Genomic DNA, 24,093 nt, shown 5'->3' on the forward strand with positions numbered 1-24,093 from the left:
TTTCCTGTGGCTTAGATGTGATTATTTAAAAGAAAACTTGTGTAACCTAATTTTTCAAGCGAAAAAAAAATGTCTGGGTTATATAGCAAGCCACAAGTCTTAAGCTTGTCAAAAACCAAAGATTAAATAAAGGAATTACTAAATTAAGTGTGAATAACTAAACAAAAATAAATCAAGCTAATTTTAAAGTAAAAAATGCTGGTCTAATGTTAAAAACAGGTAGAATGTTTTCACCAATTAAGAAATGATTTAGATTTATTAAAAACAGACTCTTTTTAATTTAAAAACATTATTTTGTTTTAATCTTTGCATCGGTTTGTCCTCCGGCGTTAGGGGCAGTGTTGTAGGTGTGGCCTGACCGAAGTGCTCCTGAGCTCAGGATTTTGTCAGCGGTGCGTGAGGATGATCTGACGCAAACAACGTAAGCTTTGTGGGGTCTTATTTTATTTTATTTTTCTTTTCTTTAAACTTGTGACAAAACTCTAACTAGTTTTCAAATTGTAGCTAATGTTAGACCGCAACATAGATTTTGACAAGTATCTTATTGCTTAATGTTCGCTTCTGATACTTTTCTTTTGTTTAGATCATGGTAAGAAAAGTCAACATTTTTTCTTTTCTTTTTTATCTGGTAACAAACTCTAACTTTTAAAAATTGTAACATTGAAAAACTACCGTATTGTTTGACAAACATATCTAGAAGGATACTTCATTGTTTTAAAAGGGTAAAATAGTCAGCATTTTTATTTTATTTTCTAACTTGTAACAAACTCTAACTAGTTTTTAAATTTTTATCAACACTTAAATACATGTCTTGACTGGTTTTACTCTTTTCTGGGGAAAAAAAATCATTATATTGTTTCTGTTCCATGTATGTTTGATGTTTTTCTTGAAATGTGTGTGAAAAAAACTTTAATAAAAACTTCCCTTATCCTGTTTAATAATCATACCACATTTCACATTTTATAGTTTAAAGCACATAGTTTTGAACAGTTTTCAATGGCCCACACAAAAACACATTCCCAAACAATCATAAATTCCTTCGGATCATTGGGATGGATAAACAGATGTCCGGTTAGATGGGGTGAGGGGTGTCCAGAAACAGGTGTCCAAACAGGTGTCCAGTAGGGTGGGGAGTGGAATTTTTATGACCCTCAATCAATCAAATTTTGTTGTCACATAGTGCACTATACTCTCTCTAATAATGAACTGTGGGGGAGCACACACACACTGTATATGATTGATGATCAGCTTTCTCAGACCACATTGCTAAAACTGTCCGGTCCTGCAGATTTGCTTTATTCAACATTAAGAAGATAAGGCCCTTTGTTTCGGAACATGCTGCACAACTCCTTGTTCAAGCTCTTGTTCTGTCCAGGCTAGACTATTGCAACGCTCTCTTGGCAGGTCTTCCAGCCAGTTCTATCAAACCTATATATTTATTTCAGAATGCGGCAGCAAGATTAATTTTTAATGAGCCGAAAAGAATACACATCACACCTCTGTTTATCAATTTGCACTGGCTACCAATAGCTGCTTGCATAAAATTCAAGGCATTGATGTTTGCATACAAAACCACCACTGGCTCTGCACCCCTTTACCTAAATTCATTACTTCAGACTTATGTGCCCTCTAGAAGCTTGCGTTCTGCAAGTGAAAATCGCTTGATTGTGCCATCCCAAAGAAGCACAAAGTCACTTTTATGGACTTTTAAATTAAATGTTCCCTCCTGGTGGAATGACCTGCCCAACTCAATCCGCGTCTGCTAAATGACTAAATGTAAATGTAATGTATATAGTAACTAAATGTAGTTTTTTTTAATGACATTTTATTACATGAATACACAGGAAATGTTCCTTTCAACTTCAAATGTTTCCTTTTAGCCTAATATTTTCATTTTTACACAACTAGTAAAACGCAGTTGTTTCTCTTTTTTCAGGATTTTGTGTATAAACATAGAATACTGAATGTTATGAACGTAATGTTAAATATGAACGGTAGAATGCTGTATGTACTTCCATGCATGCACAGATCCTTATTTTTTACAAGGCTAATCATAACATTAGCATAAACACATAATGCTAATGTCCACCTTGGGCTTGCATGCCTTTCACTAGTGATGAAATGTCAGGTGTAATGCCAGTGACAGCCAGTCTAAAATCGCTGTGGACTTCCAGTCTGTTGCGTGACTTTGTTTTTATAGCCACAAGGGCACTGAAGGCTGTCTCAGAGAGGTAGGTGGTACTGAAAGGAAGAATGATCTTTGTAATGGCATAGTTTGCGAGTTTAGGTGCGACAGGTCCCCTGGCTATCCAAAGCCTTTTGAATCCATTCTCCTGGAAGTACTTTTTTGACAGTGAATCAGTTTGTAGTTCAGCGAGCTCATCTTCACAGCCAAGGTATTCCACATCTTCAAGCCTGGATGTGAAGGGATCCATAACCCACGACTCTTTGGATAATGCGTTAACATCCACAAAGTGGGACTTTAATTCCTCCTGTAGCGCAGTCATGTGACGGCAAAACTCTGCGCGCAAAGATGCACTCACGGTACCCCCAGAATGTTGAAGCAGCAGTGGAAAGTGTTGTAAATGCCCCTGTGACATTTTTCCAGCCCTGTACTCCAGCTTGCGCATAAAAGCATCGATTGCTTCTTTGCACTCCAAGATGTTTGACTCAGAGCCCTGCAGTCTCTTGTTGGTGAATATGTCAGCAAGGTATGCGGTTTTGATCCAGAACCCATCAGTCAGCTGCTCCAACAGTGTGTTTTGATTTCGCAGAAATTCCAGGATTTTATCCTGCAGTTCTAGAAAGCGCACAAGCACTTTGCCACGCGAAAGCCAGTGCACCTCCGTGTGTAGCAGTAGAGTTTGGTGCGCTTCATTCTCACACAGTTGTGCAAATAATCTCTGGTTGGTAGGGCGAGCTTTAATGAAGTTTACCACTTTACAACTGTTGCCAGTGTGTCACCAAGGTCTCTGGACAGTTTTTTTTACTGGCAAATGCCTGGCGATGTATCATACACTGGAAAATGACACAGTCTGGAGCCTTTTCCATCAAATGGCTGTTAAATCCCTTATTTCTACCCATCATCGCGGCAGCTCCATCCGTGCAGCAAGCAACGATATTTGTGTAGGGCAGATTGTACGATGTGAGGTATGAATCAACAGCCATAAAAATATCCTGACCTGTAGTTGTTGTGGGTAAATTGGCAGACATAAGTATGTCCCGTTTCAACTCATCTCCGTCCACATACTGTACATATACAATAAGCACAGACTCTCCCGCTACTGTGGTCATTTCATCCAGCTGTATAGCAAATTGGACTTCTCTAAGCTTTTCGTGCAACTGTTTTTTGCAGTTTTCTGCCATTTTATCAATTCTGTCTTTAACAGTGTTGTTAGAAAGTGGGACAGATTTAACCTTTTCAGCTGCTTGCGGGCCACATAGTCCCTCCAGTATTTTAATGCAGGCGGGTTTGATTAACTCCTCTCCAATATTATGCGGCTTTTTTGCATTGGCAATCAACAGTGAACAATCAAAGGAGACTTTAGTAGCCTTCTGTAAATCACTACCTGCTCTTTTGAATACTTTTCTGATATCTGTCGATCTTTTTGACAGAGCCATCTCTTTTTTTCTCGCTAAGAATTCCTTATCTTTGCCGATTGTCTCTGGATGCTTCGTTTCCTGGTGTCTTTTCATCTTGCTTGGTTTCATGCTGTCGTTTGCCAGTTTTTCACCACAAAAGACACATTCTGGCCGAGACTTGTCTTGGCCTTCAATAAAACCAAAATTTATGTAGGTTTTGTCATAGTGTCTTAACTTTTTCTTCGCCTCTGATGAAGAATCACCACATTTACGTTTCTCTGCCATTTTCCTTTTGTTTTTGCCGTTACTATGACAACAAGCACATTGAGCAAGTGACGTTATGCGTGCAAAATTTTAATAATTATTTTATATAAGAGATCATTTTTGACTGCCTTATCTTGGCATTGTAAGCATATAATTCTTTTTAAAAACTTTGAAAAAATATTTTCATATAAAATTATTAGTGGAACATTTTATGCATCTTTATTCACCTCAAAGCATATCCGCTCCCATGCCCCCCCTGTGAACTCTGGCGCCCCCCAATGCTCTAGCCCGCCGGCCTCCGCTCACTCAAGCCTGCCGTGTGACACTGTGTGTTTCATTGTGAAAGCGAAACTAATTTGTTTGGCCTTCCAAAAGAAGACACAACTAGAAAAATCAGTGGTTAAATTGCATTTACAACACTGTTCCAGGACAGTTCAACCCAAATATTCAGATGTGTGCAGCGCATTTTATGGAAAACTGTTTCCTGAACCTGCAGAGTAGCCTACAATGCGTCTACACACAAAGGCTTTTTCTATAAAGTGGGGCAGTTCAAACTTTGCAAGGACAGTCTGGTGCTTCTCACTCACAGCATGTAAGTACGTTTTTTATATTTAAAGAATTTGCCAACAATGATTCAAACATGAGTTTTGAGCAGTGTAGAGTGGCGCTTGTTGTTTGTCATTTCTCCAATCACAACATGGTTTTATGTTTACGCAGCATGATACACAATGCAATGCGTAAAAAGACAGTATAATTCATTATAATCAGTAATTATGTCCCCACTGGATGCAACAAATGCCTCGTCTGTAATGGGTTTTATTGTTTTTGTCTCATTGCGCCGGGAGACGGCATCGCAGTATGATAAGGGGTGTAACATTTCGGTCACACACTTGAGGTATTCAGCCAATCACAACGCACTGGATAGCTGGCCAATCAGCGTACACCACACTTTTCAGAAAGATGAGCTTTGTAAAAATCAACGCATTTCAGAAAGGCGGGGCATAGAGGAGCAATTATAATGTACATTATGTGGAAAATAATGTGTTTTTTTTTAAACCTTAAACTGCATAAACACATTGCATTACACCAAATACACAACATAATGTTCTTTTAGCAACGTCATATGACCCCTTTAATTGTGAATAGGTGTTCTCTAATCTAAAAATGTTACCACATAATATTATAAGATCAGGAACATAGAGGGATACTTGGCACCTAAAAGCGTTCCGCTATTCTTACAAACTGAAGAACCCTAAACCTCTAAGTATCGTACTTCTGCTACTTATTAACTGAGATGGTGTAATAATCATTTAAAGAAATATACGGATTTATCTAATATATCATTATTTACATAAGTATGGAACTTGCTCACATCAGCAGAGAGATAATTGTATTTTAATAACTGCCAACTAGTTTAGAGCCATACGATTAAATGTACGAATGTTTTATTAATCAATCTCTGTTTAGTTTAGTTTAATTTAGTTGAATTGTAGCCAATTTAATCCATGTGTTTCTTATTTTTAGTTAAAATATGGGAACTAAATAATACAACATGATCATGTTCTAACTACAGTGAAGGAAAGAATTTAACAAAAAATGCTTAATTTCTTAAATCATAGGTCAATATAGAAATAGATATATACATGTAGACGGTAGGTGTGTGACATGTTGAAATGCATGTCAATTTTTAGCAAACTTCTAAATGTAAATTTTTAAATATGTGTATTTGTGAAAAACATTATGTAATGTCACCTCTGACATTTAGCATATAAATTCATGTTAACAGGCTACCACTTTCAATGCTCTCATGCAAACTAACTTTTCTTAATTTTATGGCAAGAACAGTATAACATAGGATTAAATTATATAAACAATACTGCACACCTGTTAAATGTTTAAAAATCTAAAATACGGTCTAGTACTGTGCAGCATAAAGTATAATGTAAGCACCAAGCTGCATGAATTCATAAAAAAATTCACACAAGTTCATAAATAACTAAATTTGCTTCTGTGAATATGAATTTTTAACTATAGTGTTTTTCTTAAATTATCCACTGACTGCAACCACTGAATCTAGCCCAATGGTAATACTGATACTCATGAAAATGAAACAATACTTTGATAATTCTGCCTGATATCTTGAAGAAGTGTATTTTTAAACCGTTGTGTACTGGTCAAAAGATGCAAATGCATTTGCCAAAGCAAAGCCTGAACACTTTGTCTGCTAGACAATACTATAAATACAACATATCGGATCTAATTCCAGACGATAATTTATACCATTCTTATATATTGTCATAAAGCCCAGCCCTAAAACACTAATTCATTTTAGACATAATATTATGACTTTTTTGTAAAGCTGCTTTGAACTATGTGTATTGTGAAGCTCTATACAAATAATTTTGACTTGATGACTGGTCGTAATTCACTACGGGATTTGTTGGCAAAATTCAAAACATGAAACAACCAGAATATCCACTGTTTTATGTGGATAACTGTCAGCTGTTACCATCAGGCAGTCGATACAGAGTTCAGCAGTGCAAACTGAATCTAAAAACTCATTTGCTCCTATCTACTGTATCTAAAATTGCTTTGGGGAGTACCCACTTGTAAGGAAAACTGGTTTGTCTTGGCTAACACTATTATCTTTGTTTGCCTGGATTCCAGTTGATTCTGCAAATTTTTAGAAATCTCTTTGCTTCAATATTGTTTCTGTAGCTTTAATCTGTAATCCACGTTTAATCCGCAATAACGCTGTCACTCAGTAGGTGTAACCGCCTACTGTGATATCAAGTGCTCTTTTATAAGATTAATCTGTAAACATTCATGGATGTAGTAAAAGTTATGCATTGAAAAGAAACTGTCAGCAGTCTCAGTGAGATTGATTCATACATTCATAGGTCTTGGTAATTAAATTATGAAATGAGCAGTTTAGAACCTGATGCAGTTCGTATTACAGTTTCCTATGTTGTATAATGTTCATTACTAGTTAAAAGAAAAATGATTATTTGTCAAATTAAATTTTTTGTGCAGTATGAGTGATTTTAAATGATATTTTAATAGAACATTCATCTGGTTAATGATTTAATGCACTAGCACTGCTACAGTTTATAACAACATCCTCTAAAAGTAGAATGTTACTTCTTTACTGACAAGAAAGCTGTTTCCTCATCAGATTAGAACATCTTAGTTTTATCATCAATATCAAACATTTTCTAAAGATACGTCTAGGCTTGCAGTCTACCAGTAACATTAAAGTCACAGTGAGTCAGGGGTGTCACACAATAAGTTTAAGTTTTTCAACTTGAAAACAATGTATTTCACAGTGTTTCAGAACTGTACACAATATAATATGCTCACAAATATTTATAGCATTATCCAACACTAAAATGTCTTACCACAAACTGGTCCGTTGGTTGATGATCTGCCACCGAAAGTTCAGTCTCTGTTTTCAATGAAGTCAAAAATAGGAGATAAAATTAGGCAAATCCTGTACTGCAAGCAATATTTTGTCTTTTTGATAATTTACAGGAGTGACCACTGCATTCTACAACTGGATTAATTTACAAAAAATTAATGTAATGACAACAGCATTTACAAAAATTCTATGCAGTGTGTACGGAACTGAACTGAACAACTAGTTGTTAATGACGTATCAGAGTTGTCTTTTGTATGCGTGGTGCAACAAATCACAAGAAACAAGGTTTCTTGACTCGTTGTTAGATCTTGCTAGAAACATCAACAACAAAAAAGAACAAGAACAAACTTAAATCTAACAATAAAAAATTTCCACAATATAACAAAATATAAATACAAATATTGATGGTGGTTTAGTAAAAAAAATAAAAAATAAATAAAAAACCACATCGCAAACCATAATGAGTCTTTGGTTGCTTTAATATTTTATTTTATTTATTTTTTTTCATCAAAAATAGTGGATACCAAATTTGCAAGATGGAAGAACGTTGCTGTGGTTAGCATGGTGTCAATGATAGCTATTGTGAGAATGAGTTCTGTTCAATACACACAAAAAATTATTAATTAGGGGATTCATTCCAGTACTTAAATGTGGTTGTCCCTCCTGAAACTTTAGAGTGTGTACATGGTCTGAATGATGTAAAACAACACTGAAGTGAAAAACCAACTAATTTCATAGTAGGGGTGTTCAAAAATGAAAACAAAATGATCTCTTAATATTTTCTGGGATTTGTTAAAACTGATAATTAGACAATATTTTGTTTTTGTGCTAGAAGCTAACTGGTTTATGCCTGTCATGGGCAGCTGATTTTGCATATTGTGTGCAATGGTTAGTTTTATAGAAGTGATAAATTTATGTAAATTGACGTTGCATTAAAGGATGGTTCTGCCTCTCTAAAATTCTTTATAAGGAGCAATTTTACCTTTTTAAAGGCTATTGTTTCTAACCTTATTAGATGTACAGTCATGGTCAAAAGTTTTGGCAGTAACATTAATTTTGTGTTTTGCAAAGTTTGCTGCTTCAGTATTTGTAGATTATTTTTCCACGTTTCTATGGTATACTGAAAAACAATGATACAGTCATTCATTTGTAGTGAACAGCACCTTCCAGGGCCCATCCAAATCCATTCATAACTATGTTTTCAAAGCTTAAAACTGATGCAAACTATACTTATTCAGAGAAATACGTATTCTCGCAGCGGCTGCACGCTCACTGAGATGGAATGCTCTCACTGAGCAACTTTACCTTTTTAAAGGCTACTGTTTCTAACCTTATTAAATATATGTTTTTTTTTTTTTTTTTTGTGAAATTCTTTTATTTAATCACCCTTCTCCACTGGCGGATCACCTTCTTCAACTTCTCTCTCAGCGAGCTCAGAGAAAGAAACAGTGGAGTCTAAGGGCTGAGCAACCAGGCATGAGTGATCTCACGCCAGCACAGGTCCTGTGTGCTCACTCGCACCTCGTTGATGGAGCTAAAGAAGTTGTGGCATGCCCCCCCTTGAGACCGAGGTGGTTGCTGCACACTTTTAGATGTGAGAGCGATGTTTGCCACTTCCTGCCTAAGTGCTCCAGCCCCGTGGAATGAGGCTACTCGCTCCAGTTCGCTCACAGACAACCTCACTTCAGAGACATTATTCAAACTTCGGTATAGGAGAACAGTGCTTATGTTCTCTGGTCTGAAGTGCAAACTCTGCTTGCAAAAGAAACCATGGAAACGGTTCCTCTAGTGAACAGCGAGTCAGGCTTTTATAGCCGTTACTTCCTCTTTCCAAGAAACCTAAGCACTTTACAAAGTGCACGGACGTGGCTCCCTCCCATCTGAGACAGAAGGGAATCTGCATTATGAATTACCTAAACAACTGGCTGGTCTTTGCCAGATCGGAATAGGAACTCATCACTCACAGGTTGCTGCTGCTTAGCCACCTGGAGCAACTTGGGCTAAAATTCCATTTATCCAAGAGTTCTGTCTCCCAGCCAGTGAGTAATCTTTCTGGGGACAAATATTGATTCTGCCTAGATGCAGGCATGGATTACACTGGAATGCTCCCTGATAATTCAATGGCTAAAGGCGTCATTCCTACTTGGGACTTCACGTCCCCTTAGGTCTTTCCATAGAATACTTGGCCTCATGTCAGCCGCTTCCTCTGTAATTCCTGTATTGGTTCAAATCCATGTTTTATATCAGTGTAACCCACCTCTGCATCAGACCTGTAGAACCTCGAAAAACTTCTTCCCCGTTTCAATCAGGCTTCCCATTTGGACTGACCTCCAGACGGAAGGTAGTCACGACAGATGCCTCCAACTTGGTTTGGGGAGCTCTGTAGGAGGGCACACTGGTGGTAAGAGCAGCAGAAGTGGAGGGATTAAAATGGGCCGAATAGGGGACGCACAACATTTAGGTGAGTTCTTCATGAACTGCAGGCTGGAATGGGACGGGCTGTTGACAGGAGGATTGCTGAAGGAATCCCCCATTTAGAAACCACTCGTCAAGGAGTCCATGGGTGAGCTCTTCTGGGGCTGACCAATCCAAGTCGAGACTCTCCACTGCCTTAGAGACAACTCGGATCAGCTCGCTGTCTGCGCTCAGCCGTGTTGACGGTGAAAGAGAAGGGGCTCTGGGCTCTTCACCAGAACACACCCATTCTTCAGTATCTATTACTAATCCTTCAGTTAACAGATTATAGCGTTCACAACGAACGTGGTTGCGGTCTGGCAGTGCGTTCCAGGATGGCGTGTCTGCAGCAGTGTAGTGATCGTTTACGCACCGAGTCTATTTTTGCTGTGTTGCACACACTGAATTAAAGTGCAGCGCATTGTTCGTGGTAAAAATGAACATGGATTGACACAGAAATTTAGTAATTTCACAATAAATTGATATAATTAAAGTCTACTGTGTTTTACAGTAAACACGTGGCTTCTTGGCTAGATTTAAAACAAGGAAAAGTGCACTTTTTAAATAAACAAAGCAACATAATAGATGCACTTGTGGTGATAGAATTTCTTTATGACCCACGGGATTGCTTGTAATAAAGATTTAAATACAAAAGAAAAGCCACAAGAGCCGACTGTTTCTGTCAGTGGTGAGTTTTAATTTAAAATGTTTGTGATAGCTTTAACGTAAGAAAAGTAGGCTGTATGCTGTGTTTAAATGTGTTGCCACTTGCTTGAGCATTATATTATGCAAACCTAGAAGTCAAATGCATGAATAATGCGCTGTTTATATTTATTGAGTTTAAACTAATGTCTATGAAAGATTGGCACTGCACTGTGATAAGAGTATCACAATGCTGAAAAAAAAAAAAAAATATATATATATATATATATATATTTTTTTTTTTACATGATTTGAAATCATAATAATGGTTAAATGTTGTGTTAGTCTTAAACAGTCATGGATTAGGAGCAGACTGCAAACGCATCCTGTGTGAAAGCACAATGAGTCCATGCTGCTTCTGCACCAAATACGTAATGCACATAGACGGCATACACACTGCAGATGGAGTATGTGTGAAACAGGCATTAGGAAAGAAAGGAAACGGGAGAGAAGAACGGGGAGGATCACCTTCATTAAAGTAGGCAATCCGCTAGCAAAGACAGGTAAGACTCATACTCTTACAGTGAGAGCATGATGTCTCACTGGGCACTGCACAGGCAGGTGATGAACTCGCTGTGCAGGCATCGTGCATGGGCTCTTTTATAGTGTCTGATGGCCACAGGGGAAGGCTTACGCTACTTCCACTGTCAGGGCACTTCTACGGCAGCAGGCAGCAGACTGAACTTCCTTCTTTGGTTTCAAGAAGCAAAGTCAGCAAAAGAGATGATCCGTCGCTGAAGGAGAAAATTCTGATGAAATGGCACTCTATGAGCCGACTTGTAAAACGACTGGCTTCTCCCCTTTTGGCAGGTTAGAGTGCCATTGGTTTGTGCAGCTACACAAATGTGAACAAGTCAGGCTTAAGTAACAGAGTAAACAGGAGTTTCCCCACAAGTGTCAGTGACACAATGGGAAAGAGACTGTTCAATAGGGAAACACATATCTTCTAATCTATCAGATTATTTTATATTAATTTCATTTTAATTTCAACCCACTACAAAAATCCATAGATGACTTAAAATGTCTGATGAATTTGACTGTCTTTTATAGGAAAATGATCTACAATAAAAACGGCCTATTTATTTACAATGATTTCGATCCAACCCACTAAAAAAAATAAAAATAAAGAAAAAATAAATAATTTGGATTGAAAAAAATAAAACACCTAAAATTAGCATAGATAGATAGATGAATAAATAAATAAAGACATGTTTATGGTGTTCCATATGTATTATGTGGACTAGGGGCACCTAAATTTCACTACTATTATCTAGCTGAACAGTTACAATATCTCTACAAATGGATAAATGGTAATCATTTCCATAACACATCGTTAGATCTAGATTAAGCAAAACGTAAAAAGATCACATTATCCGACTTACTATACATTACTGATGTAATATAAGCTCATAATCTATACAGTAACATGACAATTCGTACAACTCCATTAGCATGGCGGAAAGTTAATAAAATAACCCATAATCCGATATCGCCACAATCACTCTCTCCTTTGGCATAACCAACATTAAATGTGGGATGCCAGCAACTTTCCATTATTCATTAAAAGGTGGAGACCTGTTAATGGTGAAATCTTGGTTATGCCAAAGGAGGGATTGTGGTGATATTATGGGTTATTTTATTAACTTTCCACCATGCAAATAGAGTTGTATAAATTTTCATGTTGTTGTATAGATTATGATCTTGTATTACATCAGTAATATACAGTAACTCGGATAATGTGATCTTTTTTACGTTTTGCCTGTTCTAGATCATCTCTATATCTCATAATATATTATAGTAAAGTATATAGAATTATTATTATTATTAAAGTACCTGCCAAAAGTTTGGAAACATTACAGTTATTAATGATTTTGAAATAACTATTTTGTTCAAATAAATTCAGCCTTAATCAGGAGAAGATAAAGTAAAAAAAAAAAAAAAAAAAAAAAAAAAAAAAAAAAAAAAAAAAAGTAAAATATTACTACTAATACATAATAAGTTTTGAATTTTAATACATTATAAAAATGTAATGTTATTCCTTTGATGCAAAGCAGAATTTTCTTCATCACTACTCCAGTTTTCAGTGTCACATGATCTTTTAGAAATCATTATATTTTATTTGACTCTCAAGAAAAATTTCTGATTATTATCAATGTTGAAAACAATTTTGCTGCTTCATATTTTGTGTGGAAATGATGATGCACTTTATTTTTCAGGATTTTTTGATAAATATAAAGATTTTTTTCAGATATATTAATTAAATTTGTTAAGGCATTTATTTTTGTCGCTTTTTGTCACTTTCATGCATGATGAATAAAATTATTAATTTCTCTCTCTTTTTTAAATCTTGTACAAATGTTTGAGTGGTATTATTGTTTCCACAAAAATATTAAGCAGTAAACTATTTCTGTCATTTATAATAATGAAAAATGTTTCGTGAGCAGCAAATCAGCATATTAGAATGATTTCTGAAGGATTATGTGACACTGAAACTTCTTTGTAAACAATAACAGATTTATAAACGTTTCTAATGATGAATGTTGCATTCCCAAATGCAAATTAAAGCATCTCAAACCAAGCGTAGCACTAACAGTAAATCAAAACTAAAAACATGTAGCGCGTCACACTACAGCCTATTATACAGCACAAAGGAATGTGAATTTTATGATGGCACTACCAATCTCAGATTTTCACCACCATTCATAAAAAGTCACCGGGTCCAGTAACACGTTTCAACACCCATTCTGCTCGCGTTTGGCGCTTTGAATCTCGTGCAGTGCTCTCAGGACCATTCTGTTCATGATGTTTCTTTTCGCAGTTTATTTAGGTAATATTTGCACGATTTCAATCATCATGCAGTAACCAACCAGAAAGTCCAATAGCCAGTTGCACAGCGAAGTGATGAGCCCGAGCTGAACCAATTTGTGAATGAGCTGTTGCAGGATGATTGGGGTGAATACTGAACTAAAGTCTATGAACAGCATTCTGACATACAAATCTATTTTGTAAAGATGTTGTGGATGGCATCATCGGTCGAGTGGTTGGACCGATATGCAAACTGTAAGGGGAGTTAATGAACAGCGCTCTCTTCCACCCTCAATACCCATGGCTGAAGTGCCCTTGAGCAAGGCACTAAACCCCCAGTTGCTCCCTGGGCGCTGGATATAGCTGCTCACTGCTCCGGGTGTGTGTTCTCGGTGTGTTCACTTCTCACTGCTGTGTGTGTGCACTTGGATGGGTTAAATGCAGAGCACCAATTTCGAGTATGGGTTACCATACTTGGCAAATGTCACGACTTTCACTTTCAACAGTCTCTTACAGTCCTCTGAGTTGAGCATAGTAGTCAGATGTAGTCTATTTTTTTGTCCAAAGAGTATACGTTAGCCAGTACGATGGTGGGGAAAGCTGGCTTGTGTGAGTTAGCTGTTAGCCGCTAGCCTAGCCCGGATACCTCCACGCTTACCCCTCTTCTGCTTCATTAACAAAGACAGAGAGAGAGCTATCTCCAAACACAAAATAACCAAATTTAAACAAATATTTGGCACCACTAATGCCTCTCTAAACTTTATTGAATTAATTAATTAATACCTCTAACTGATTACCTTGATTATGTAAAATATGCATCTATTAATGTCACTGATCATGGTCTGAACATATTTACAACTTATTACTACATCATATAAAGTTTTTAAAATTTAAGGAAATGTGAGATATAAAGATAACTGACATGTGGTATTGCTTTTAATCTGTGTCCAGTTATTGTATTATGTAAATGTATGGCATATACAGTATGTACAAACCCGATTCCAAAAAAGTTGGGACACTGTACAAATTGTTAGTAAAAAAGGAATGGAATAATTTACAAATCTCATAAATTTATATTTTATTCACAATAGAATATAGATAACATATGTTGAAAGTGAACAAATGTTGAAAGTGAGACATTTTGAAATGTCATGCCAAATACTGGCTCATTTTGGATTTCATGAAAGCTACACATCCCAAAAAAGTTGGGACAGGTAGCAATAAGAGGCCGTAAAAGTTAAATGTACATATAAGGAACAGCTGGAGGACCAATTTGCAACTTATTAGGTCAATTGGCAACATGATTGGGTCTAAAAAGAGCCTCTCAGAGTGGCAGTGTCTCTCAGAAGTCAAGATGGGCAGAGGATCACCAATTCCCTCAATGCTGCGGCGAAAAATAGTGGAGCAATATCAGAAAGGAGATTTTTCGAGTTTGAAGTTATCATCATCTACAGTGCATAATATCATCCAAAGATTCAGAGAATCTGGAACAATCTCTGTGCGTAAGGGTCGGAAAACCATACTGTATGGCCGTGATCTTTGGGCCCTTAGATGGCACTGCATCACATACAGGAATGCTACTATAATGGAAATCACAACATGGGCTCAGGAATACTTCCAGAAAACATTGTCGGTGAACACAATCCACCGTTGCCGGCTAAAACTCTATAGGACAAAAAAAGAAGCCATATCTAATCATGATCCAGAAGCGCAGGCGTTTTCTCTGGGCCAAGGCTCTTCCAAAATGGACTGTGGCAAAGTGGAAAACTGTTCTGTGGTCAGACGAATCAAAATTTGAATATCTTTTTGGAAAAATGGGACCCCATGTCATCCGGACTAAAGAGGACAAGGACAACCCAAGTTGTTATCAGCGCTCAGTTCAGAAGCCTGCATCTCTGATGGTATGGGGTTGCATGAGTGCATGTGGCATGGGCAGCTTACACATCTGGAAAGGCACCATCAATGCTGAAAGGTATATCCAAGTTCTAGAACAACATATGCTCCCATCCAGACGTCGTCTCTTTCAGGGAAGACCTTGCATTTTCCAACATGACAATGCCAGACCATATACTGCATCAATTACAACAACATGGCTGCGTAGAAGAAGGAACCGGGTACTGAAATGGCCAGCCTGCAGTCCAGATCTTTAACCCATAAAAAACATTTGGCACATCGTAAAGAGGAAGATGCAACAAAGAAGACCTAAGACAGTTGAGCAACTAAAAGCCTGTATTAGACAAGAATGGGACAACATTCCTACTCCTAAACTTGAGCAACTTGTCTCCTCAGTCACCAGACGTTTGCAGACTGTTATAAAAAGAAGAGGGGATGCCACACAGTGGTAAACATGGCCTTGTCCCAACTTTTTTGAGATGTGTTGATGCCATGAAATTTAAAATCAACTTATTTTTCCCTTAAAATGATACATTTTCTCAGTTTATACATTTGATATGTTGTATTCTGAATAAAATATTGAAATTTGAAACTTCCACATCATTGCATTCTGTTTTTATTTACAATTTGTACAGTGTCCCAACTTTTTTGGAATCAGGTTTGTATATTTAGGTAAATAATATGTCCATGACTTTTATTATTATTATTATTATTATTATTACTACTATCATCATCATTACTTTCCTTTCTTATACATCTCTTTCCTGCAATGCTATGAACTGTTGCTGCATGATTTGAATGAAGGACTTTAAAGATCTGAACAGTACACATCTAACCTGCAAGTCATATTACTTCCTCTTTCTCTGTTTCTATACAAGACTATCGTTGCTGTTACTACCATAATTGTCATAATAATAATTATATAGAAATTGCATAATAACAATCACAATATAGAGATTTTTGCAAATTTATTTAATTGTATTAATTGTATTAGTATTATTTTTTTCTTTCTGTCTTTCTACTTTGCTTTCTGTTTTTTTTTTGTTGTTGTTGTTGTTTTTTTTTCTCAAGGTCATCAAGAGAGAGAAAGGACATCACAAGACCACATGGCCAATGGGTCTTTAGTCCAGGAATTAACTGGATAAGAGATAATACCTGGCTTGAAGCACATACCTTACAACCACAGCTGGTAAGTCACTGTTAATGATATCTAAACACCAAGGGCATAGCCATAATTGGGGGTTTTAGGGGCCTGGAGAAGTTTTGACATGCCCTGACTTTTGTGCTTTTTTTAGTTGCTTATAAACATACATGGCTAAAGTCTGAAAACACCGTATTCAGTACAAACTGGGCTACAGTAATACATAAATAGCATGTATGTACATGATTGTGTTTTTGAGAAAACATCGTTTATGCGTGGTTAGTGAAAAACTACAAATTTGAATTCACTGAAATGAGGTCATAAAACACATACAGAACATTTGTTCACAAGACATGGATCAACATGGACAACAAGATCCATGTCAAACATGCCTAGAAGCCTAGAATTTTTTTGAGTTGGGCCAATCGCGCCCCCTTCTCTCAAACAGATAAGTGACTAATTGATGTCAAGTGAAGTTAAAATAACTATATATATATATATATATATATATATATATATATATGCACGTTCATCTATACATTCCTGCCCAATTGCTTATTTTTTTCCACTTGTATTATACATTTCTTCTTGCTTTCTTTAGCTATCATATTTTTCTTTGTTTATCTGTCAGTGTTGCTTTATTTGCTTAATTAAAAAAAAAAAAAATTGTCATTCTAAATATGTGGGGGATGGGCCAATAGTGATGTTTACTGGGGTTTTGATTTCATATTGAGTGCTGTTTATGACATTTTAATTCCAAAAAAATAAATAAATCAAAAATAAATATATTTAATACCTGAATCAAATCGGGAAATCTGTATGAGAACACAAAATATTTGTACTACCACCACTACAATTTAAAAACACTAATTATACAGTGTATTAAATGACTATGAGTATTTAAGGGAGGCATTTAAAAAAAAAAAAAAAAGCATTAAAAAAAAAAAAAAAAAAAAGGTTCAACATGCTCTGGTTTGTTGCCAACACACACTTCCAGATATTGGATATTATATTAAGTTTACCTGCAGCAGATGGGCAAACAGTGGGCCCAGCAAAGGACAGAGGAGGCTGTCATGATAATCATAGGGACAGGACATCACCAGTTGCTTCATGAACAGACATGAAAGACATTAAGGAAAACAACAAAAACTGTACCTTAAAGCACATCATTCAGAGTCAGAGTCAACGACAACAAGAATCCAAATCTAATGACATAATCCAAGGTGAATATAAAGCTTTATAATAAGGGTACCAAAAAAATCAAATGCTAATAACCCAAATTAAAGCTCATTTCAATATAAAATAAGTATATTTTGTTACTTTGCAGCCTGAAATGAAGATTGACACAGTATTTGTTTTATCCAGCTGTATTTACTCAATGCAACTTTTAATGTCCAAGTGAAATATAACAGCAACCTGAAAAAAAAAAAAAAAAAAAAACATTCACTGAGTTGGAAAAAGGATCACCCCCCTCCTAAAAACAACTTATAAACTCAATCAGGTGTAGCAGATCACCACCTCAATGGCACACGATCCATTTGATTTCAACTGTGATCAGCAGTGGTCATTTTGATTAGCTCAGCATGAAAAGAGTGTCCCTGGAGCATTTCAGTCCTTGGTAGTGCAACTGAAGCAAACAATCAACTATGGGTGACAAGGCACTGTCAAAGGATCTCCAGGATAAAGTTGTAGATAAAAAAAAAAATAAAAAAAAAATAAAAGGCTTTATCAATTATTAAGAAATAATAATTGATTTTTTTTAAAAAAAATTTTTGCTTTAAGGGAGCCTACCCATTTAATTTATCATAAACTCTTATTAAGAATATACACTCACTGGCCACTTTATTACAGTAGGTGGACAACCAAAATGTGTATTACCGCTTCGTGTACCGCGGCATAATTTTTTTTCTCTATATTTAACAGCATTAACTTACAATGAAATACGTCTTCCTTCAGGTAGACTGAATGTTTTCCTGCCTTGCTAAATGTTGGGCTCAACCTGGTGCACCTGGGTGAAGTTAGCATGAGTCGCGCTCGCTGTGAAGCGGGAGCAGCTGGCAGAGGATTCCACTTGGTCTTAAAGACTTCCTCAAACGGCTATGTTCACAAATAACAATGATATTTGCAAAAAGACTGATAAGCCAATCCGGGCCTGACATACATACATACATACATACATGACAGACAGACAGACAGACATACATACATGACAGACAGACAGACATACATGACAGACAGACAGACAGACAGACAGACAGACCGACCGACCGACCGACGGATGGATAGATAGATGGTTAGATGGATAGATAGATCAGCAATTAAACACTATAATAAACACAAGAATTATGTGCTTGATGACACGGTTATTTTTATCATTGCGAAGTGATATGAATGAGCGTGTCTGAAAGAGGGAAGTTTCGTTTATCAAGTTAGTCAGTGATTTTAGCAATACAGGTTCAAATCCTGGGTTTGGGAATTTTTTTTATTTATACATAATAAAAAAATATATAAAATGATCAATACAAATGTATTCTGCAGTTCGCTGGTTTATGTTACACCATTTTTTATTTTAGATAGAGCATGTCCATTTTACACTAAGCAACTAGTAGCAACTGAATTCAGTCCAGCTGGAGGAGGTTGGGGTTTGGGGGTAGTTCTGTATAGCTTGTGGTGGTTGAAAAATAAAGTTGTGAATCTCTTGCTCTTCAATATGGTCAGTGGCTGATGAGGGTTTCAAACTTGCAGAGCAGGTTTAGGCAAAGTGTTTTCATGCATCGTTGGGTTTGGCTTTTGCAATTTTTGCAACTACATAGGCCTAAAGAGTATTACAAACAATCTAATGTTTTTGTTTTATCTCAGGAGAAATGAGGCACTTCTGAGAGAGAGACAAAGAAACTGGCGAAAGAGACACGCATCTGCCAAAGAGACAAAAACTTTTGTTCTTAATGTATAGCCTATGCTGTTTTGTACTATTTTCAGTTTTAATTGTACGCTGCAATGCTGCAGTTGTTTTGGCAATACAAATGTAAAAATATATCGCAGTAATAAGAATAATGATGTCTGTCCCGAGACATCGCGTAGGCCTAATTATTCTTAGCTTCATTATCGGGCAATTCCGGCGTTACTGGCGTGACATTGGCAGTCAAAACCTGAAATCTAAATTCTCACAGAATGTATTTATTACCAATAAATTGAACCATCTCTTTATTTTTTTTTCTAAATCCCAAACAGAGTCCAGACATCAGAAAATAATCTGTCTATGAACGTGTTTTAGAGGCTATTTTAGATTTGGGAAACACACATGTGTTACGGACCTGACAAAAAGACCCGAGTTTTTGGGAGACAACATTTTGTAGACTTTCTGTGATATACAATGCACAAACCAGAAGCAACAATATCTGCAGAATGAAGAAGGGTTGACCATTCTCAAAACATAAAATTGATATTTTATGTTTTGAGAATGAAAAATGTGTTTCAGAGGAAAAATCTATGTTAAGGCATCTCTCCGTTACAGACCATTCTGAAAGCAGAATTTATACAAACACGTATAAAAAGCTTTAAAAACTTTAACAGAGATGTCTAGAGGGTATTTAATAGGTCTGCCCCCCACGTAAGATTTTTCTAGTTACTAGTTGTCGTTCATTTATCATTATTCATCTAATCGCATGTTTATATTAAATTAAATAATAAATAGTGAGCCTTAGCTAATATATTCTGCGCTCAAGCACACGCATTAAGTTTGCCACAAAGCACAAGCAGAAGTAGCCTAATAATTGTGAAAAAGGAGACATTTTAATTATTTATGAATAAACTAAGTTTTCTTGTCGGCTGCAAGATGAAATTTACAGTGCTGACTCTCATCTCCACAGAATGCGCATAAACGGGGAATTTGCTTTTGTTTTGAATTGGTTTATTAAAACGTAGACATTTCAAGCTTTCTGTAGATATATTTCTCATGTATGTATGGCACCCCAATTTTAAGTTATTTCATTACCAGGAAAAAAGGGGGAAACAAATGATTGCGAGGGCGCCTCCCTGTCATGCATGCGCATCAATAATTTTGAATAATATTGAATATGAATAGTAAAAGAGCACATTTCTTTTAGGTTACAGTATGGGATCTGCATTAAAAATAAATCTTTATATAAAAATAAATAGTCTTTACAAGTCTACAACCGCGATAGATGCAGTTATAACATGTAAATTAAAGGCTATTTGATGTTTTAAAATGATCTAACGACTGATGCCACTCCAATCCGTTGATTTTGATTGTTTTAATAAATCTCTTTTACATTAAATAATAAACATACGAAGCAGGTTAAGTTAGAAATTATTGTACAAATAATTATAAATTGCTATAGACTGCAAATAAGAATACACTCCTGCATTTTTTAAAATTGTATGAAAGCAAGTAAAGAAGGCTCCCTTTAAAATCACTGAAGTTGTCAATTAATGAAGCTCTTTTTTTACATCATGTGCACTTTGTTGATTATAATGGGAGAACTTGAGTTTAAACGTGAGGACATTTTATTAATCCGTCCAATCTTTTCAGTTTCAATGATTTAGCTAAATCGTGGCCAGGTTTAATTTATTCGTTTCTTGTTTTAGTTTGGCCTCAATAATGGGAGCGAAATTATTCAGTGCCTCACGTTTAACTAAAATAATGGAAATAATTTATAAAACACGCAACAATTCTTTGCTAGTACCGTGTTGGACCCCTTTTGCCTTCAGAACTGCCTTTATTCTTCGTGGCATAGATTTAACAAGGTGTTGGAAACATTTCTCAGAGATTTTGGTCCATATTGACAAGATAGCCTCTGTTTCCTGTTCTAAGCTGACAGGAGCGGCACTCGGTGTGGTCTTCTGCTGCTGTAGCCAGTGTGCTTCAGGATTCGACGTATTGTGCATTCAGAGTTGGTACTCTGCATACCTTGGTTGTAACAAGTGGTTATTTGAGTTACTGTGATTACATTTTCCGGTGCCATTGCAGTGCCTCCATATATTTGGGAGCTAGCTACAGAGTCTGATGTTCAGGAGTAATGAATGTATGACGCAATGAGACTTAATTAAAAATGACACGACAGATTATTATTTTTTTTTCCACAGCATCATGACCTCTGTGTTCACATATTTGAGTCCTCGGTGAGGGTTCTTTACCCTTGAGATGTTGGTTTTTGGGAATTGCCCGGCAGCTCCTTTTTGGATGGAACTGTGTGTCTGGTACGGGAAGACACGATGGAGAGTAGGGTAAGTTGTGAGTTGTTGTTCTCGTTGTCTCAGACTTGTCTGCTACTTTTTTATCTTACTTTTTTGTTGTTGTTTGTTTGTACTTTCTACTTTTTCATTCAGTTTTTACAATGTGCTCTTTTGCTGCAAATTACTTGCTGAAGGTGTGTGCTCAATTTTATGACTACCCTTTATTCTATGGTTATGCAGACGTCTTCTGGTAGAGTACTGACTAGGGGTAGAAATGTTAACTTCTCGTGTTACTGAAACCAAATACCGCAGCATATTAAACTCTGATCACAGTCCCCATACCATGTCTAACGATCTGTCTCTCCCGAAGCAGTCTTATTCCTGGCGTTCCTATATTATAAAGTTAAAATAATTTTTTTAAATTGAATGATAATGGGGAGGTCCCAAATCTCCCTTTACTGATCTCAAATCTCCCTTTTACTAAATACTAAAAAAGGCAGTATCCTCTCAGCTATTTTCCTTCTTAGAGAGAAATGGTATCTGTAAGTATTTTCAGTCATGATTTAGACCATATCATAGTACTGAGAATGGTCTCATCAGCATTACAAATTACCTGCTCTTGTCATCCGATCGTGCATTTTTTTTAGTGCTACCAGATCTAAGTGCTTCTTTTGACACTATCGACCACATTCTTTTAAGTAGACTACAAAATGATGTTGGCATTAGTGAAATTGCATTGTCATGGTTCAAATCTCACTTATCTGACCACCATCAATTAGTAGCAGTGAATAACGAGATATCATAGGGCTCAGTACTAGGACCGTTGCTTTTCTCACTTTACATGTTACCCTTGGGAGATATCATCAAGAAACATGGTGTTAGCTTTCACTCAGCTCTATATTTCTTCGCGGCCTGATGAAACACAAATTTGTGAACCTAACAGATTGTATAGTTGAAATAAAAAAACTGCATGACTATTAATTTCCTACTACTATATTCTGCAAAAAATGAAGAAAAAACAAACGGGGGTTTTAATTATTGAACCAAAAATCTCCCTATGTAATAACCTAAAACACTGTCTAAAACTTGATTTCTGCTCTGTGAATTCTTCGTCATCAGTAAGAAACCTACAGAAACCTTATTCTTTAATAAAATAAGGGACAGAATAAGGCACGATCCAAATATTTGTAATGTACAATAAAATAGGCCTATATCTGCCTGCAGTTAAAAAGTTATCATATTTGTTTTGATTCACCCATTTATGTAGGCTACAATTATTCTAAAAATAAAAATAAATAATGTCATAAATGCCATCGGCTTGAATATATTTCACCATTATAGAATTGGGGTAGTAAATTAGGAGGTGAAAATACAGTGAAATTACAAATGGCATGGGATTTTAAAGCATGGCAACTGAAGGTCTATGAAACATTTCTATGATGCATTTTTTTAAACAATGGCACTTAAAGTTTTCAACTAAACTATTTCAAAAATAATGATTAATTAATTATCAATTGATAATTTGTTATTATTTTGGTCTAGTGAAAATAATAATATGGGCTGCGAGAAAATAATGAATAAAAAGAGAACGGCTGCTGTGAGTGCAGGCATATTTCAACCCAGTAACATGACAACACACCGTTCCTCACAGCCAAAACACAGACCGAATTCAGTTCAGCTGGAGGGGGTTGGGGGTTTTGGGGTAGTCCTGTATAGCTTGTGGGGGTCGAGATTAAGGTGTGAATTTCTTGCTCTTTCATATGGACAGTGTCTTATGAGGGTTTTAAACTCGCAGAACAGGTTTTAGGACATAGGCCTATTGGTTTTAGAACAACTTTAAAGAAAGGTTTGATCCACTTCAAATGTTGACTACTGTATAGCACAATAAAGTTTATTAGTTATTATAACAATTTCAAGAAAGTTGCCTCAACTCAAAAAAAGAAAAAAGAAAAATTATGCAAACTGTTGAATTAGGGCTGGGCGATAGGCCTATGGCCTAAAAAAATCCCCTAGTTACTAGTCGTTCATTCATTATTCGTTGCATTATTAACCTAATTGCAGGTTTTTATTACATTTACATCTGTAATCCATAATGAGCCTTAATATATTCTGCACCCAAGCACATGCATTAAGTTTGCCACAAAGCACGGGCAGAAGTAGCCCAATAATTGTGAAAAAGGAGACATTTTAATTATTAATAAACAAATGTTTTCTTGTCGGCTGCAAGATGAAATTCACAGTGCTGACTCTCTCCACATGGACGAGCCTTTAAAGAGAAATGCAACCTTCACAGATTACATAATGCGTTCGTTCTGAATTGATTCGTTTAAAAGTAGACATTTCAAGCTTTCTGTAGATATATTTCTCATGTATGTGAGACACCCCAATTTTCAGTTATTTCATTATTAGGAAAAAAAATTAAGTGATCGAGAGGGCGCATCCCTGTCATACATGCACATTAATAATTTTCGCACAAACACTTGAATATGAATAATAATTCACATTTTGCATATGCATTACAAAGTAAATAATTTTTTTTTACATGCAATTATCCAAAATAAAACCAAACAAGATTTGTAATGAAGATAAAATATGTAGACAAATATGAATAAATGCTGCACGTGCACTCAGCATCATG

At 36.1% G+C, this 24,093-nt stretch overlaps 1 protein-coding gene across 3 annotated transcripts in view; it reads right to left on the reverse strand.

The window, feature by feature from the left end:
* The window catches only part of LOC109080806 (exportin-5-like), a 199,855-nt gene that overhangs the window by 18,257 nt on the left and 157,505 nt on the right, over nucleotides 1–24,093 (reverse strand). For all 3 annotated transcript variants that reach the window (XM_042768338.1, XM_042768339.1, XM_042768337.1), the window contains 2 exons: nucleotides 17,282–17,379; nucleotides 7,245–7,291 (listed from right to left, as the gene is read on the reverse strand). In XM_042768338.1, coding sequence (XP_042624272.1) covers nucleotides 7,245–7,291; nucleotides 17,282–17,379 — 145 coding nt within the window. The remainder of the gene's footprint in view (nucleotides 1–7,244; nucleotides 7,292–17,281; nucleotides 17,380–24,093) is intronic.

This window comes from Cyprinus carpio, chromosome A13 (genome assembly GCF_018340385.1).
Source record: "Cyprinus carpio isolate SPL01 chromosome A13, ASM1834038v1, whole genome shotgun sequence".
Taxonomy (NCBI): Eukaryota; Metazoa; Chordata; class Actinopteri; order Cypriniformes; family Cyprinidae; genus Cyprinus; species Cyprinus carpio.